We start from the raw sequence: 18,840 nt of genomic DNA, 5'->3' as shown, positions 1-18,840 counted from the left end.
CTGATTTCCCTAGTCACTTTTCTGTCCATGTGCCAACTTACTTCAGCAGCAGTCTGTTTAATACTGATTACTATTTGATTACTAAAATGTCCACAGATCCATCCCACTTCTGAACTTTTAGTTATGATCTAAACCTAACAAATGAAATCAGATTATCTCTTTAGCTTCTGTTACTTCTCTTTTCTTCCTTTTTGATCAAATGGGAACATTTCCTAAGTGTCTGGAAGGCCGAAACAGCAGATGTGTGTGACTCAGGATGCCTTGTTAAAGGCAGCTGTGTATCTGGGGAAATTGACGAAGCTCAAGCAGTGGGGAGTGTTGCACTGGGCTCTGTTTATACCCCTTCCTTTTATAGCTGGCTTGAATGAAGCATTTTTGCTATTGTCTGCAGTAGAGCCCTTTGGATCCTCTCTTGATACAGTGGAAGCCAATCCATCAGGGCAAATGTCATATTGTTCCACCAAACTCATTCTGCCCTCAGCCAGCCCCCACGCTGCCTACCTTCTTCCTTACAACCACATTTGGGCATGACACCACCACCTGTCATCTTCCTTAATATCAGTGTTGCCTCAGTAGGGAAGAGGATGAGGACAAAATGGGGGAATGTGTTGGCTCTGCCTGTCAGTGCCTCTGGCTCCCCCTACTGTTGGCCTCTTCATTCTGTCCTACCACTCCCACCATCCTCCAGTGTTTTTAGATGTAGATTTTAAAGGTCTACAGCAGAGATGGGAACTTGTAGCCCTCCAGATGATGCTGGACTTCAGCCCCCATCAATTCCAGCCAGCATGGCCAATGTTCATTCACACTGATGGAAGTATTAGTCCAAGAACATCAGGAAGGCCACAGGATTCTCATTCCTGTGAATCCATAGTGAATCCATAGTGAATGCTCACTATGTTTATTTGGAATAGAATCCTACCAAGTTCAATGGAAGTTGCTAGGAAGTGCCCTGGCTTGGCAATGCTGCAGTTTCTCAAAACGTATTGAGACAACAAGTCTAGTTCTGACTAAGATGGGAAGTCTTTCTCTAGAGCTGTATCACACAGGTGGGACTTAAATATTGTGCCATACAAAAAAGAAAACCCTGAACCTAGAATATTAACTTTCCAGGTAGAAAGTCTTGAGCCCAGCCATTTGCCTGGTACACTTATTTTCTATGTGTGGGGAATTACAATATTCTCTCACACGTTATCCTCTTACACACTATAAAGCTGAGCTAGAACCCTTCTCCCTGACAAGACAGTTTTCTACACAGAAGGTTTGTTCATTTGGTTGGTTGGTTGGTTGGTTGGTTGGTTGATAGATAGATATGGAAGAATATTCCACCATGCATCCTTCACCAACCTGATGCTCTCCTGTTGTTTTGGATCACAGCTGGGTAGCGCTTATGGGAGTTGTGGTGCAAAGCATGTAGAAGGCACCAGGTTGGCAAAGACTGACATGGTGTGACTCCCTATCTTAGTCTGAAACTGTACAACCCAGACACAGGTTGATTATTTAAAAAGATTATTGTTGAAAGTTGACATACAATAAGGACTGTTTAGAATGTTAGGCCAGAGAGCAGATAGAGGTTTTCTCACTGAAGTGAACTGTGTTTGCTTGTGTTCCATGCCAGGGATCAATTTCATAAATGTGATCTCCCATCAGCAGTCTGAAATAGTCTAGTCTGGTTAGCAACTGCCACTCATTTATATATTAACACCGGCCCCTTTTCCTGACAATTAGTAGTGCTATGGTAAATGCCTTTATCAGTTCTGCAATTCTTGACAGTCCATTTGTTCATTATTCTCTCCTAGGCCTTCAAGGGGGCCCTCATGAGCTCATACTGGTGCTCAGGGAAAGGGGATGTAATTGAGGACTGGTGTCGGTGTGATCTAAATGCTTTTGACGAAAATGGACTCCCCAGCTGCAGCCCTCTCCTGCAGCCTGTGTAAGTATCTCTTTACAGACAGACTTCTTTTTCTACACAGTCAAATACCGTGTGTGTGAATTTTTAAAACATGATTTCCAAGGAGCTGCAGGAACACCCATGTTCACAAACAAGTAGGTTGATCCAAATTATTAGGATGATGTAAGCAAAATGTGGCGTAAGTCTGTGTCATAGCATGGAGAAAGCCCTGAGTTTGATTCCTGACATTTTCAGATAGGGCTGGGGGAAACTGGAGAAAAGCAAATTGATTCCCTTTTTTTGTAGTTAATGCACTTTAAACCACCAGAAGCACTATTTTTTATAGTAATCTAGCCAACACTTACTTGTAGCCTTTTTGTTAGCTCCACCCCTAAAAGCTAAGCCTTTCTGTTTATTATTCTCTCCCAACTTGTTGAGACAATATGTCTGCTATTTGGCTCTTTCATTTCTATTCATTGTGTAAATGGTTCCTGCATGAATAAAGCCTTTGAACTCCAGAAACTGTAAGTGATTACTTCAGTATAATTAAGCCTCCTGTCTGAAACCCCAGAGAGTTGCTGCCAATCAGTCTAGGCAATACTAGGCTGGATGGACCAGTGATCTGACTCATACGGACCACTCATACAGACAAAACCTGGTAGACAGAGGAAGTGTGGTTTTCCCCAATATAGACCTCTTGCCACACATTTGGGAAAAAAAGAGAGAGAGTACAATGGTTTTATAAAGATGGTAAGAACGTAAAACTTGATTCTGAATACTAATGAAAAATGCATTATTATACATGAAAGCAGATACGGTCCCTTGAAAATTCACCCTGTACATATGATTAAGCATATAGGAAGATAAAACACTTAATAAAATCAAGTTCAATTATTCTTCCCTAAGGTCAACACAGTGTTCCATCAGTTCCAGGAGACAGTGCTATCTTTGTTGTGTAAGAACGCTTCATGCTGACAGGAGCACGGGTGGTTCATTTTGGACAGCAGGAGGGCATTACAGTTCTGTCTGGAGGGAACTAGGGACTTGGGGAATGCTGAGTCTCTGTGGTTTTGCTGGCCCTTCTGTGGGAGAGAAAGGTCTTTTTCTGGTCTGGTCTTAGGTGGTTCAGGGAAACTATAGGCCAGGCCTTTGTGGCACTAGACAGGCACTGGTCATATTCAGTACAATATAAGGCAGCTTCCTATGTGTCTGCAAGCAGAAGATCTGCACAGATAAGCTCCTATTGTGTTGATCTGTGCACACAGATCATAAAAAATCCTGGGGGGTGGGGAGCAACTTAGTTTGATTCATATTTTAATGCAAACTTCCCTACTTGAGACTGTCCATAACAATATGCAAGCAAAAATGCAACTAACCTTTGAAATTTGCACTTTTCCAAATTTTGCGATGCACTTCTGCACAAAAATGAACATTACGAAGGTAAAATGTGTATAATAATGCATATATTTAGTGAAAATGGCACACACAAATGCATTGTATTAGGATGAGCTGCTTGCAAAAAACGCATTTGCGTACATAAATGGTTTTTTGTTTGCAGCTGTACCAAAGGAAAGAAACTGGTTTCCAACCTGCCTGTCTTTTTCTGTTTGTCCCAGGTTGCGGCTTTCCCCCAGTGTGGAACCTTCTAGCACTGTTGTCTCCTTGGAGTGGCTGGATGTCCAGCCAGCCATTGGAACGAAAGTCTCGGACTACATCCTCCACCACAAGAAGGTTGATGAGTACACAGACACTGATCTCTACACAGGTGAACAGAGAGAGAAGGGTGGCCGGGGGGGGGGGGGAACGGGCGGACAAGAAGGAAACGCTTGTCTCTCGCCATTGTGCAAGTTCTGGGACTTGGCTGGCCTGTTTTCAATAACAAGGACAAGAACCTTGTTGGAAGGGGTTTTTTAAATGTGTTTTCCCCCAGAAGGTGACAAAATTTCAATTGTTGTGCTAGCTGTTCCGCATTTAAAAAAAAGAAAAAGATGGGATATACTTACAGAAGAATGGTTTCATGTTGCAAAGTTATCTCCCAGAATCACAAAACTCATCTCTTTCACTTGGCTTTGGATATCAGCTCATATTTTAGACCCTTCGCAGGGAAGTGCCCCTCGGTCTTTAGCCTCTCAAATAAGTATCATAGTGCAATGCATCAGACATCAGTGAGACATCAGCTAACAAAATACTGTATCATCATTTACATGCTGATTTTCTTCCCAAACACTCAAGATGGTTCATCGTTTCCTAATCATATGTTTATTAACCTTCTGAGCATTCTTGGGGAGGGAGGGTACGCTTTAAATGTGTAGTGTGTATATAGCTTGAGAGACCTGATAGGAAAGGGAAAATGTATGGAGCTACAAGAGGGAAAGAAGCAAATACCGGTGACCACTCCTGGGTGTGGGAAATCACACTGGACCCTGAGGTTTATGCCAACTACTGATCAGTAACTATCACACCTTTCTTGGCCAACTTGATGGAGAGACCAGTGACAGTTCATTTGCAGGCACTCTTAGATGAAAGTGAATTAACCCTGGTTGGCCTGATAGATTACCTTATTCAGGAGAGGAAAAAAGGGAAATGGGGAATGGGGAATGTGACCCTGCAACTTTGTTGATTCTTCTGGGTCTCTTAGCAGCTTTTGATACCTTTGACCACAGTATTCTCCTGGATCATCTCCATGAACTGAGAGTTGGGGAGCACTCTGACTGTGCCTCAGCCCTCTAGCAGTTACTCTGCAGAGTGCCAAAGACATGTTTTTCTTCCTAGCCCTGTTTAATACCTATGTGAAGATGCTGGAGGTGATCATTAGGAGATTTTGGAGCAAGATTTCACCAGCATTCTGATAACATGCAGTTCTTGTTTCTCTGTACCATCTGAATTGGGAGAGACTATGAATGTCATAAACCAGTGAATGGGTGCAGTCATTGATTAGGGCTAATAAACTGCAACTGAACTGACAGAGACCCTATGCAAAGGCTGGTGCATGATCTCCTACTATCTCACCTCTCCATCTGAGATAACCAGGTGGAAACAATCTGTCTGTCCATCCATTCTATCTTGGCCAAAGTATACGTAAGAACAGTACCAAAACTGAATGCCATTGCTTTACCCAGTGAGCATAGAAGGGCACCCAAGGTTTTTCCAGGCAGTCTCCCATTCATGTCACAGTATCCATTTCCTGAGACACACATCCCACATTTGTCAATAGCAAAGCACTTCCAAAATAGAGTGCTAGATCTCCAGTAGATTTTCAGAAATTCTCTCTTTTTGCCGGTTACTAGCATGGTTAGGTTTCTGGGCCTCCTCTAAAGAGCCATGTAAATCAAAATGCCTCTGAACATGAGCAGAGCACTTCATGTAATCCCAGCTCACTCTGACACAGTGCCTTGAATAGATTGGTCACAGCTTTTCATCAAGTTCCAAAATACTCCGTTCTGCTCATCAGCTAAGCATGCATGTTACCTAAGATGGCAAAGAACACAAAGTCCTGCATGATGTGTCCTTGGATCTTTGGGGGTTGTTTGAAGATAAGAATGAGTTGTAAGGGATTAATCATTCCTTAATTGTCCTTACTTCCCCCTGTCCAGGATTTTTCCTTTTGAAACATCCATTCAGAGATGAAGGGCTGGATGGGTCATTATCTAACCCAATATGGCAGTTCTGCTGCTTGCAAATACTTTGGCATCTTTGGGCTCATGTAGCTTTTGCAGCTTAGTCCCATCCCCTCTCCCCTCTCCAGGGGAAATTCAGTACTGTACGTGCCAGAAAGCCAGTCTCTGGCATGTTTAGAGAACAGACCTAGCTCTGGAGGGGATATTTATGAGGTGCTAGTGGACAGATCGAGGATGGGTTTGTTTGTTTGTTTGTTTGTGGTGGTGGGGTCTACAACCTTTATGTGCAGTTTGACAGGTTCTACCAAAGGAACCTAGAGGGTACCACAGCCGAAGATGTCAGTCTCACTGTCCCAGAACCATGTGAACCCTTGAACACTTAGGATTGTTTCCAGTATCATATAACATTCAAACATTCCTCTTACCACTGTCAAACAGGTTTAATTTTCAGCTAGATCTTCTTCTCAGATGGGAATGGGGCCAGGGCAACTTCCAGGACATGCTATATATGACAATTCCCCCTGAAACTTATATGCAGAAAAACTCCCCTCCCCTCCATCACCAAAGTTTCCAAGACTAGGTGAGGAGCTAGTATTGAACCATTAGGGACAACCTTTCCCAACCTGGTGCTCTCCAGATGTTACTGAGCTACTGGCTGTGCTGGCTAGGGCTGATGAGAGTCATGGACTACTAACCCTGATGACTGTGTTCTGCCTCTCCTGTTGGAAGCAGTATGCTTTTTAATACCAGAATCCGCGGGAGAGGAGAGCACTGTTGCACTCAGGTCCTGCTTACATGCTTCCCATAGCCACCTGGTTGGCCACTGGGAGAAGAGGATATTGTAGTGGATGGGCCAGTGGCTAGATCCAGCAGACTGTTCTTTCATTTTCATGCAATCCAACAACATTTTGAGGGCAGCAGAGTGTCGAAAGCTAACTTGGGATGATATATGTGTGGTCACCCTGCAGAGCTGGAGGAGAGAAATCCATAGGCATAAGGGCTGGAGGATAAGACAGGAGAAAGTCAACATACAAATTAAAGATATAGACCACAAATGGGGAACCTGGTGCTCCCCAGATGGAGTCCAATGTATATTCTCATCATCCCTCATTCTCAGGGAAGCACCAGTAGAATGATGAACTTAACATGAGTCAGCCTTATGACGCAGGAGCAAAGAAAAGCTAATGCAATTGTATGCTGCATCAATAGAATTATAGTGTCTAGATCAGAGGTTTTCAACCTTTTTGAGTCCACGGCTCCCTTGACCAACTATATTCTTTCTGTGGCACCCCTGTGGGGCTCAGGAGCCCAGTTATGTCACCCTTTGCCTGTAGATCTGGCAGCCTCTCACCCTTTTTCGAACACCCTCCCTTGTGGAGTGTTCCCTTAACCTCCTCTCCACTCCCCTCTGCTTGGGAGTCTCCTGGGCAGCTGCTGCTGCCGCCCCTGGTCTCTGAGCTGCCCCCCCCCCTCTGCCCCAGAGAGGTGCCTCCTCACACTGCCCCACAAGGGCCTGGGGAGAGAATGTTCCCAGTCTTAGTGGCCCAACAGAGACTCGCCAGAGTTTAACGCTCTATCCTGCCTTGGTCAGACCCCACCTGTTTCCAGTTCTAGGCACCACAGGGAGTATATTGACAAATGAACATGTGCAGAAGAGACCACGAGGATGATAAAGGGTCTGGAAATCAAGTCTTATGAGAAACGCTTGAGGGAAGTGGGTATGTTTAGCCTGGAGAAGAGAAGCCTGAGATGGTATGATAGCCATTTTCAAATATCTCAAGGGCTGTCCCATGGAAGATGGAGCAAGCTTGTTTTCTCTTGCTCTGGAGAGTAGGACCCAACCCAATTGATTCAAACTACAAGAAAGGAGATTCCGAACAAACGTTAGATACAATTTTCCACCTCAGGAGGTGGTGGACTCTCCATTGCTGAAGGCTTTTAAACAGAGGTCAGATGGCCATCTGTCAATGATTCTTTAGCTGTGATTAGATGACCTTTGGGCACCCCTTCCAAATCTATAATTTTATGATGCTTTCAATGGCCACTTGTAGGGAGCGGGACTCTGCCCACGGCAGCTGAAAACAGCCCTGCTTGCATCCAAATCTATTGAGTGATAGTTGTGGAAATGTGTCCTGAACAACAGTGCAACAATATGCTGCACAGCCGAATGGTGCTCTTTGCTTGCGATGGAAAGCCTGCCTCTGTGTGTGAATATATTGCAGGCCACAGAACAACCCAGCCCATTATGTCACAGTAGAAACAGGCTCCACAACTGAAAGAAAGGGAGTGTGTTTTTTTTTACAGGGTGAGGTACAAACTGAATGGCTTACAAGCATCTGGAATTAATATTAAGCTTGGAAAAAAATGTTTTTTTGTCACACCAGTGCTCCTCTGGTAGAAGGGTGAGACCCTCTAAAGGAGGGGGGAGGGGCTGGAGAACAGCGATAATTCTGTACCCCTGTGCTATATTTCACAGACTTTAATAAAAAAAATGTGGGGGAAATGGATGAGGTTTGTAATGATTAAGATATGCCATGTCTGCCATACGCATCTAAGACAATGAGTAGTTTTCTATAAAGCAGTCAACAGTTCTGGGACTGCAACACTTCAGGCTGTAGAAAACTAGCATGCTGGTCTAGGCCCGTTCTCCCTGACATCTATACTTCATTTCCACTGAAGGTGTAAATTAATATCTGAGCTGGGTTGCACCAAGTGGAGACTCATCTTCCAGGTCTTCCACCAGACAAACCAAGTTCATAGTTCTACATTTGGGAAGGTGAAACTAAATGTGCAGGTATAGGATGGAGAAAAGTACACGTGAAAAGGATATTAAGATTGTGGCCTTATCACATTCCGAAAATGTGTCAGCAGTAGTAGGCCAGTAGTAATGTGCAGGAGTAATAGTTGGCATTCACGTAATACCAAGCCACAGTTTATTAAATTATGGTTTGTGAAGCTATGGCTTGGCGTTATCCATGACCCCTGTCCAGCAGCTTAACTGTGGTTAAACCAAGCAAGCTAGTTTATTCTAACCACCCCATTCCTCCTTGAGAGTGTTGTGTCCCACTCCCCATCACACAAGCCTCCCACTGGGATAAGTGTAGTTGTTTCCAGTTGTTTCCAGTTCACCTTCCCAATCTCTTGGATATTTGTGTCCTGGAAAGAGTTGGGGGAGGGAACAAGAGAGGCAGCAGGGAGGGAGGAGTATTTTGGCCAAGGTTGAAACTATATGCCTAAATAATCCATTGAATCATGTTTTCCACAAGGCGGTTCTAGTTCATCTGACCAGTAAATTCTTTTTTTGGCTGCAGCAGGTTCTGGGCATTGCTGCTGGTTCCCCATCACTCAGGAGGTTATTTTAGGTAGGGGCCTTGCAATGGGTGAGGTGCTTTGTGTGTGTGTGTGTGTGTGTGTGTGCGCGTGCTGCTTTGTGCTTGGGTTGTTCTGGAAAGTCTGTTCTGGTGATATGAGCCTTGGAAAGAGGAGATAGAGAAGCCTGGCACATTTGATGTGTGGGTGCCAGAGAGGTTGTGGCCAGTGTTAGCCATACTCAGAGCAGACATATTGAAAGTAATGGGCATGACTATTCAGGTCCATTAATATCAGTGGGTCTCCTCAGAGTAGGACTAACACTGGCCATATCCCATTGAGTGGCATGTGTGTACACATGTGTGCTGTTATATATCTCAAGAAAATAAATGGTGCTGGAATGAGAAGAACAAAATAAGTTATCTGATATATTTCATCAGGGGGAACAAACATAGTACTCACCAGATATTGTTGGAGTATAACTCTGACAACTCCTTGGTTACTAACAGTGTTGACTGGAGCTGATGGGAGTCGTAGTCCCACAACATATGAAGGGGCACCATGTTGGCTAGTCCTGCATCACATGGTACTTGGGCTATCTCCAGTGGTGGAGGGCAGAACATTTTGCATTCATTTATTGCTCTATCCATTAGTAACATGAATTTATGCCAGTTGCAAATAAATATTAGGTTAGTTTGGAAGTTTTCAAAGTTTATTGGTTTCTTCTTCTTCTTCTTCTTCTTCTTCTTCTTCTTCTTCTTCTTCTTCTTCTTTCGCGATAACTCGTAGCTGAGTAAGATGGTCTTCCATGAACACAGTTTTAACAGTGAATCCATGAGTGACTGTGGATGCCAGTTCTGGATCCACACGTCCTACAGTGGGGACATAGGTTTCTGGGTGGGAGTTGATCATGGTGAGGGTTTGCCAAGTGTGCCTTCCTCTTAGCATGTTTCTCCCTTTTGTCCTGAGTTCCAGCGTCTTCAAAGCCCACAACACCTTTGGTAAAGGCTGTTCTCCAATTGGAATGCTCACAGTCCAGTGTTTCCCTGTTGTCGGTGTTTATATTACTTTTTTTTTAGATTTGCCTTGAGAGAGTCTTTAAACCTCATTTGTTGACCACCAGCATTACGCTTTCCATGTTTAAGTTTGGAATAGAGTAGTTGCTTTGGAAGACGATAATCAGGCATCCGCACAACATGACTAGTCCAACGAAGTTGATGTTGAAGAATCATTGCTTTGACACTGGTGATCTTTGCTTCTTCCACTACTACACTGACATTAGTTCGCCTGTCTTCCCAAGTGATATATAAGATTTTTCAGAAAGATAGAATCTTTCAAGGATTCCAATGCACAGTCTTCGCAGTAAGGCTCTGTTCCGATGGCATGAGTAGTCACGATGATTGGTAGATTCTTGTCTGCTTCACTGCCATCACAGCCATTGTAACACACAAACACTTTAGAAAAAAATATTCTAATGTACCTATTTTTGCAAAGTATATTTCCCATAATGTTTATATTTTTGAATGTTTTTAGTTATTTTTTTGGAATGTCTGTATTTTTGAGTGTCCTCCCCAAAATGAATATATGCATCTTTGTGCTCACTTTACCTAACTACGCGCATGTTTTTGCACATTACTTGGCTGGAGTACTGCATTACAACATTGCGAAAACTATAAATTTTGAAGGATGGCTAAGTTTCAGTTTGCATGCTGTTTCAGAATATGTGAATTAGCTAGAATTCCTGTTGAATGTGAACTGAATTGCCCACCATACCTCGACTTTGACCATGCAGGTGGGAACTGATAAGAGTTGGGATTCCAATAACATGTGGACGGCAGCAGATTGTCCTTTACTGTGACAGTCAAATGTGGCCATGTACAAGAAACAGCTTGCAAGGACAGGTGTAGAGGAAGCTTTAGGGGCGTGGAACCTGTTTCAGTCTGTGCATTGTTTCAGAACATATATATGAGGTATGTTCACCTTTTAATTCAAACTGAATTGGATTTCATCCCCACTTGTAGTGTGGATAGATATAAGTAATAAGGAGATACCCTTGAAGTGCCCAGAATCTCTTGTGCTCAAGTGGAATTTGCTTTTCCTGGGAGTCATCCTCCCCAGGCACATTGGTGAGCTAAGCTTCTAGAGACCAACAAAGGTTCCTGCTGAACAACCCCAGGCACGCCTTTCTGCTTCTGTCCAGTTGTTTTAGCCTGATGCATCCACAGTAAGGGCTCATACTTACCTCTGTTTGTCCTGTGATTTCAAATCACAGGTCTGAGAGGTTGGAATATTTCACACACACCCATTTTTAATTATTATTATCATCATCATCATCATCATCATTATTATTATTGGTTCTGCTGCTTCTCCTGGGAAAACCCACTGTTTACTGCTGAATCAGAACAAACATCAGTTTGGTTTTTTGTGGATTGATGTTTGTTCTGATTGAACAGTAAACAGTGGGTTTTCCTGGGAAAAGCTGCAGGTCAAAAGGAAAACCTCTTGGACCTGTGCTTAGAAATCATGGGACAAATGGAATTGTGGATGAGCCCTAAGCCAGAGGGCTGTGGAAGCCTAACACTACATTTGAAAACACACAGAGCCGTCTTTCCCATAGGGCTTAGTGGCACGTTGCGCCAGGGCGCTGGCCTCTCAGGGGTGCCCCAGCAAGTGGGGGAGCTGCACGGCTTTGCTGGTGGCCTCCCCTTTCCCTGCACGCCCGCCAGCTAAGCCCTCCTACCGCAGAGGCTTGGGAGGGGCACAACTTCACTTCCATGCCTCTGCGGGGATCGCTCTCCCGCAGCGGCATGGGGGAGAGTTGCCCCCCCGATGGCTGGCAGTGCGAAGCTACAGCCACCCCAACACTATCCATGGTAATTTGGGGGCACTGGGCAGATATTTGCACCCCGGCACCGCATCTACTAAAGACGGCCTAAACACACACACACAAACATCCTCCTTTGACACTCAACCTTTCAAGCACTGGAGAGGTACTCTGAGCACCTTTCTTCCTGTTTGCTGTCATCAGCAGAACAAGCCTAACAACCACCTGTTTTAATTTTGGCAGAGCATTATTTGTGCTCCTTAACAGAGGTGGCAAGATTCTCTCCCTTCTCGCCCCTCCCCGCCACTTTTTGCTGCTTGTTTTACAAATGATCCACTTTATCAAGGAGCCTTTAAAGTGGCAACTTCATCAGTCACCCATAATTTGCCTCTGCCATTGCATATACATGCATAATGGGAATCCTACATTTATTAGGAGTAATTTATTCTGTAGTTCTTGTTTTTGTTGTTTCTCCCTTGGGCTGTGAGTGACTTTGTTTGTTTGTTTTCCTTTTCTTGGTTTGAACACATCATTCTACACAGCACAATTTCCTGCTTTGTTTCTAAGACCCAGCACACTTTTGATACATGATGAAACTTTTCCAAAATAAAACGAATGTTTTATCTTTGATCATGGGTCTTTGGATAAAAGTGACTTGTTCCAGTAAGAATGCTAATGAACTTCATTTTCATTAGTATTCCTTGTGTCCAAATTGGGGACAGGTGATTGATCATTACTACACTTGTCCCAAAGTGTGACTGAGACAAAGGTTGTAAGCCAGTTAAATCCTTTTTTATTTCACAAGAACTTAAGAACAGGCTGCTGGATCTGGACAGTGGTACATCTGGTCCAGCATCCTGTTCTCACAGTGGCCAACCAGATGCCTGTGAGAAGCCTGCAAGCTGGACCTGAGTACAACAGTGTCTGTGTGTGTCACATTCTAGTGGTGGACGGAGCCAGAGGCAAAAGTGCATGGAACAATGAATATGACACTTACCTTGCTCTACTTATGCTTGTTTCTGCACACAATTGTGCAACCCACTCTATCCTCCATCCAGGTAAACAAGAGGCATTCGCAGAGTTCAAGAACACATTCCAGCCATACTCAGGGATGGAATGTTGCAGGCCTGGTAACTAGTGGGGATAGGGAATGTGGCTTGTGGAAAGACTCAATGACCAAATACAGCAGTCTGGAGGACCACATTTGTTCCCCCGGACCTGAGGTCCTCCAGTCCAACCTTTGAGGCTCCACAATTTTCAGAATCCAGATCACATCCAAAGTCTTGATTCTTAAGCTTAGCACTTTTCCCTCCCCCCCCAAAAAAAGTTTCCCTGTTCAGACTTCACTTGCCTCTCTCCCTTTTGTGTATTTCTGAGCCTCAGTGAATATATTGCTTGTCCCAAGCTTGCCAAAATCACCAATGCCCTGGCTTCCTAACCACTGCTTAGGTGATAACAGAATAAATGATATAAGGAGGGAGCTGTAGCCCTAGATCGGAAAAGGGGTAGTAAGGGAACATCTAGCTCAGGGGTCAGCAAACTTTTTCCGCAGGGGGCCGGTCCACTGTTCCTCAGACCTTGTGGAGGGCCGGACTACCTACCTATCTATCTATCTATCTATCTATCTATCTATCTATCTATGAATTCCTATGCACACTGCAAGGGGGGCAAGTAGTCGTACTCCCCACCCCACCCCAGGCCCTTCTCGGTTTGCCGACTGCCTCATTTGCCAAAGCGCTAGCAGTGGTGGCATGAAACAGGCTTCCTCCCCGCCGAGAGAAAGAAGGTGCTGCGCTTATCTCCCCAGGGGCTGCCGCCACCACCGCTGCTGCTACTGCTGCTGTAGGCAGGTAGGCACAGTGAGCTCGTCCGCTCTGCTCTCTGGCCCACAGGAGCACTAGGGCAGTGGTGGCAGGAGGAAGAGGCTGAGCAGCAGTGGCTCTGCCAATCAAACCAGGCGCGGTGTTTGATTTGCAGACCCGCTGCCGCTCGGCCTCTTCCTCCTGTTGCCATCGCCGGGAGTCTCAGCTTCACGTTGGGTTCCGGCTTTGTGCTACGGGCTGGTTTTGCGAGCCTGGGGGGCCGTATCCGGCCCCTAGGCCTTAGTTTGCCAACCCCTGATCTAGATACTTTAAATGAATTCAAATTCCCAGGGCCTGATTAGTGGAATCCAAGGGTACTAAAGATGGGCCTGGAAAATCACGCAACTGCTAAGGAGACAGACAGTAAAGACACCTCAGAATGAAAAGACCACAGCAAGGATGCAGCTGGAAAAGTAGGAGGTAGAAGCACTTGTTGCAGGGATGTAGCTGGAATGAAGGTGTAATCACACATGAAATGTTGACAGGTTTGCATGGTTGAGGTTCAAGAGAAAGCAGTGTTCCCGTGGGCCAGTAGCCTTTTTGCCTATGTGAGCATGAAAGTCCAGTTTAAGGATTACTTGGAAGAGTGGCCCTTCCCTCTTGTAGCTGAAAGAATTGGCTAAAGGTATCAGGTAGGGTGAGGGCTTAGGGCTCAGCAAGACCAGGATCTGGTCAGCTCTGACACTTGGCCGACAGAGGGTGCTCCTGCACTGTCCAGAGCGAAGAAGAACAAAAGTAAGATGAAAAGGGCAGCAGCAGAGGTTGCCAGCTGACCTTTTTCAATCAGATCATATATTTCCAGAGCAGCCAAGGTGCCAGCAGTGTGGAGCAGTCACAGCTTCCCAGGAGTTGCTGAGGGAAGGCAAGGAAGTACATTATTGGGGAGGCAGGCAGCATGGTCTTGCAGTCTAATCAACCTTTTCTCAGCAAGTGCAAGAGAGCAAAATGGGAGTGTGCCATCTCCCATTATGGAAACTTTTAAGAATTATATTTTTGTGGCTTAATACCCAGCAGTAGCTGAATGAGTGATCAAGTGACTGAGGCATCCTTTCTAAGTGGCTGTTTATGCACACCCAGGGCTGCAGTTTTTCTGGAAGGGATGGAGCTTTCTGTACAAAATAACCCACAGGTATAGCACGTGGTGCTTCGATGTCTGCACATTCAGCAGCAAGGCAAGTCCCTGTGGCCACCAAAAACCTTCTTCACTGCCCTTGTCTCTTAAAGCAAGGGTGACACCTGGACTGTCCTTGGTGATTGTTAGTTTAGGCGGAATTTATTTAATGCCCAGTGGAATTTCAACACATCTTGGTGTTGAGGAAGTGTGTGCAACTGAATGAGAGGAGAGGAATCCACAATCCAGGGTGTTGAAGTATTAGTTAAGGTTGGTGTCCTATAGCTACTCCTGCTTTCATTCATCATTTTGTTCTATAAGCCACTAGAAGTATTTATAAATACAGCAGTTTTACAGATCCACTTCATATTCGTCCCTTCTCAAAAGCAAGACCATGTGGGGTTGTCTTGGATGGATCATATACCTTATACCATGTGTCCATTGAGCCCAGTGTTGCATACTCTGATCAGCAGTACCTCTCTCAGAACAGTCATATTTCCCATCAGACCCTATTGGATCCTTAACTAGAAGTATCTGGGATTGAAAGTGGGGCTTTTGGCAAGCAAAGTGGATGTTCTACCCTGAGAGAGAGCATCTTCAGGTGGTGGGTGGCACTATGTGTACTTGCACACAACAATACTTAGGATTTGAAGGGTTTCAAGTACTTTAGAGAGATTATCTTGCAAAAATTATTACAGTGGGCAGGTACATGGCAGAGGCAAGGCTGGCCCAATACATTTAGGCACCTGAAGCGAACCACAAAATCAGGGAAGAAGGGGTGAATGAAGATCTACCACAGGAACAAAGTGGGGATAAATATCTATATCAGGAATAAGGGTGGGAGGAAACCAACAGTGCCTCCTATTCGCCAAAGAGGCTGCTGTAGAGGCAGCATTTAGAGGCTGTGGGACTGCCATTAAGATGGCAGATCTGGCTTCTAAGGAAAGTGCCCCAGCAGGCAATGCATTCCTTGAAGGCCAAATCTGCTGCTCATGTGCCCTTACCGGGCCTCATGGATGAGCCAGCCCTGGGCAGAGGTGATATTGAGGCTGAGGACTTCCTGAGTCATAGCTCAATCTCCTAGACCAGGCATAGGCAAACTCGGCCCTCCAGATGTTTTGAGACTACAATTCCCATCACCCCTGACCACTGGTCCTGTTAGCTAGGGATGATGGGAGTTGTAGTCCCAAAACATCTGGAGGGCTGAGTTTGCCTATGCCTGTCCTAGACACTACACCTATGTCAGTTATCATATATAGTTAGTAGCAGTAGCACATACCCTCCAACATTTCTCCAATGGTGATGATGATCACCATCACCACCATTTTATTATTTATATGCCACCCATCTGACTAGGTTGCCCCAGCCACTCTGGGCAGCTTCCAATATATATAAAAACATAGAAAAACATTTAAAGTTTTAAAACTTTCCTATAAAGGGCTGCCTTCAGATGCCTTCTAAAGGTTGTATAGTTCCTTATTTCCTTTGCCCAGGTGCTGCATAACTCCATACCCTCCAAGATTCTCTGATGAAAATAGGAACTTCCTAAGGAAAAGTGGGACATCCTGGGATCAAATCAGATACGGGGATGACTTCTGTATATCTGAGACTGTCCCTGGAAAATAGGGACACTTGGAGGGTCTGGTAGCAGCAGTAGTAAATAGCAACAGCAACAACAGCAACTAGTAGCAGTAGTATTTCTTACATGCCCTTCATCAGAAGGTCCAGGGCAGGTTGTAGCATATGAAAACACATGCAGCCAGAACACCTTCCAAAAATGTGCTTACTGATTGGGATCTGGAATGGCTCACTGCTTCACATGCACAGGTCATGTCCTCCCGATATAGCCCCCCTCAGCTAGCCCTGGTTTTTTACTGCCCAGTTTGTGTGGGTCCTGTTCAGGGGTTGGTGTTATCAGATTCTGCCAAGGCTGATGCCCCAGCAGGGAAGCCCCTAAAGCTCTCTGTAAGCCTGCTGATCCTCCTTGCTGTGGCTGCCTGTTCATCTGGCCTCTCCAAGTGGGTAAAGCAGTGACAGCAAGGAGCAGGAGCCACAACCTCTGCTATCTGCCTCTTGCTTTTTGTACCGATGGGACGAGGCAAGTAAATGAGTGGTGGAATTACCCTGGGAAGTCCACCACTCAATGGCATGTTGGGTTTTATCCAACTAAATTCTACTCAGAATAGATCCATTGAAATCAATGGACCATAGTCACAGTTATGTCTGCAACAAACCATTATCCAAAAGTCCCTGAAAACTTGACATCCTAGAAGAATTGAGTTGGAAGGGACCCTAAGAGTCATCTGTCCCCACCCCCTGAAATGCATAAACCACTGCTAAAAAAAAAGTGTACTAAACATACCCAACTCCCTCAACTGTTCCTCATAAGACTTGATTTCCAGATTCTCTATCATCTAGTGGTGCACAGAACTGGACAAAAGCATAATAGAGTGGTACTGCCATTTCCTTGGATATGGATAATACTATTTCTATAGCTATAATTCTTTTCTCAGCTTTCTTATGGTCTTGATTTATCAGCTATTTTAAAATGAGGCTGCATTTTAAATTGCATTTTAACCTGTATTTAAAATTGTGTTTTTTCCCTCCCCCCCTTTCCCCCCTATTATGTTTTTACTGTAATTTTATTGGTGTTAGCCGCCCTGAGCCCGATTCTGACCAGGGAGGGTGGGGTATAAATAAATATTTTTTTTTATTATTATTAAATCCTGTTCCCATTTCCCCTCCTCCCATGGGATATTCTTTTGTTTCTCTCCCCTTCCCCCAACCCCTAATATGCTGGACACCTCAGTCCTGATACTCCCATTAATGTAAGGACCAGAGCTCCGTGGTAGAGTGCCTGCTTTGCATGCAGAAGTCCCAAGTTCAATTCCTGACATCTTCAAGTAGAATTAGGAGAGACTCCTCATCTGAAAGCCCTGGAGAGCCACTGCTAGTTAGGGCTCATCCACACTTAACTTTTGATATGTGCTTTCTAGGTACAAGTCTGTGCTTTAAAGCTCCATGTTCAAGCACTTTTAAAAATTATTATTATCGCCCCGGTGCCTTCTCTGAGACAACCCACTCAAGCAGTAATCTGTGGAAAGCTCAAAGTGTCATTTGTTCCAATTCAGTGCTAAACAGCAGGTTTTCACAGGGTAAGTGCCAGGGTAAAAAAAGGGGAGGGGTTCAGACATGGCGCTTCAAAATCATGGACCTGCTCCTAGAACCAGAGCACAAAAGAAAGTCTGGATGAGCTCTTAGTATCTTCAAAAGCGTCTTCCTACGTCCCTCTCTTCCATTACAATTCCTGCTTCTAATTCACACAAACTGGGATGGATGGTGCATTGCTGCAACCAAAAATGGAGAGTCAGGCATATTTTTCACTCACACATGCAAGTTCACGCTGCCTTAGGGACAACCGTAGTGAATTTTTCCACTACAGGAACATTGTGGTGGTGGTTGTTAATGTATTTATACCCTCCCTTTTCCCCTGATGGGATGTAAGGCACCTTACAGATAAAAGCAATTGATAAAAACATAGAAAATGCAATAATTAAAAAACACAACTAAACATTAATAAAATTACACACATATATAAAATCTGTTTAAAACATAGAAATAACAACAACAACAATCTATTTCTTATACTCCACCCATCTGGCTGGGTTGCCTCTGCCACTCTGGGTGGCTTCCAACAAAAATGCAGGAAAAATAATATCATCCTCAGACATTAAAAGCTTCCTGAAAGAGGCCTGCCTTCAGATGTCTACATTAAAAATAGCAGGGCGCCAGCCCTTTCATTAAAAGCAGTCTGTTTTCAAAAACCTGTTGGAACAAGAACCTGCCAGGAGGATAACAAGGAGGGAGCCTGCCTGGCTTCTCCAGGGAAGGCATTACAAAGTCTGGGAGCAGCCACTGAGAAGGCTCTCTCCTGAGTCCTCAGCAGGTATGCCTGTGAGGATGGTGGGACTGACAGAAGAGCCTCCCTGGAAGATCTCAAAACCCAGGCAAGCTTGTATGGTCTTTCAGATAGCTTGGACCATGTAGGACTTTATAGCACTTTGAATTGCACCTGTAAACAGGCAGGTAACTGGTGGAGCTGTTCTAACAAGGGAGTCATCTGCTCCCTATAACCAGCTCCCGTCAACAATCTGGCTGCAGCTCTTTGAGCCTGTTGAAATTTCTGAGCCCTTTTCAATGGCAGCCCCCCGTAGAGCGTGCTACAGTAA

General features: G+C 44.8%; 1 protein-coding gene across 5 annotated transcripts in view; it reads left to right on the top strand.

Moving 5' to 3' along the window:
• ASTN2 (astrotactin 2) overlaps nt 1-18,840 on the top strand; it is a 656,937-nt gene that overhangs the window by 549,823 nt on the left and 88,274 nt on the right. For all 5 annotated transcript variants that reach the window (XM_083597178.1, XM_083597179.1, XM_083597180.1 and 2 more), the window contains 2 exons: nt 1,797-1,930; nt 3,505-3,653. In XM_083597178.1, coding sequence (XP_083453304.1) covers nt 1,797-1,930; nt 3,505-3,653 — 283 coding nt within the window. The remainder of the gene's footprint in view (nt 1-1,796; nt 1,931-3,504; nt 3,654-18,840) is intronic.

This window comes from Podarcis filfolensis (genome assembly GCF_964270895.1).
Source record: "Podarcis filfolensis genome assembly, chromosome: Z".
In the NCBI taxonomy this organism is placed as follows: Eukaryota; Metazoa; Chordata; class Lepidosauria; order Squamata; family Lacertidae; genus Podarcis; species Podarcis filfolensis.
The sequence above is the reverse complement of the archived record's forward strand: the minus strand, read 5'-3'. Positions and strand labels throughout refer to the sequence as shown.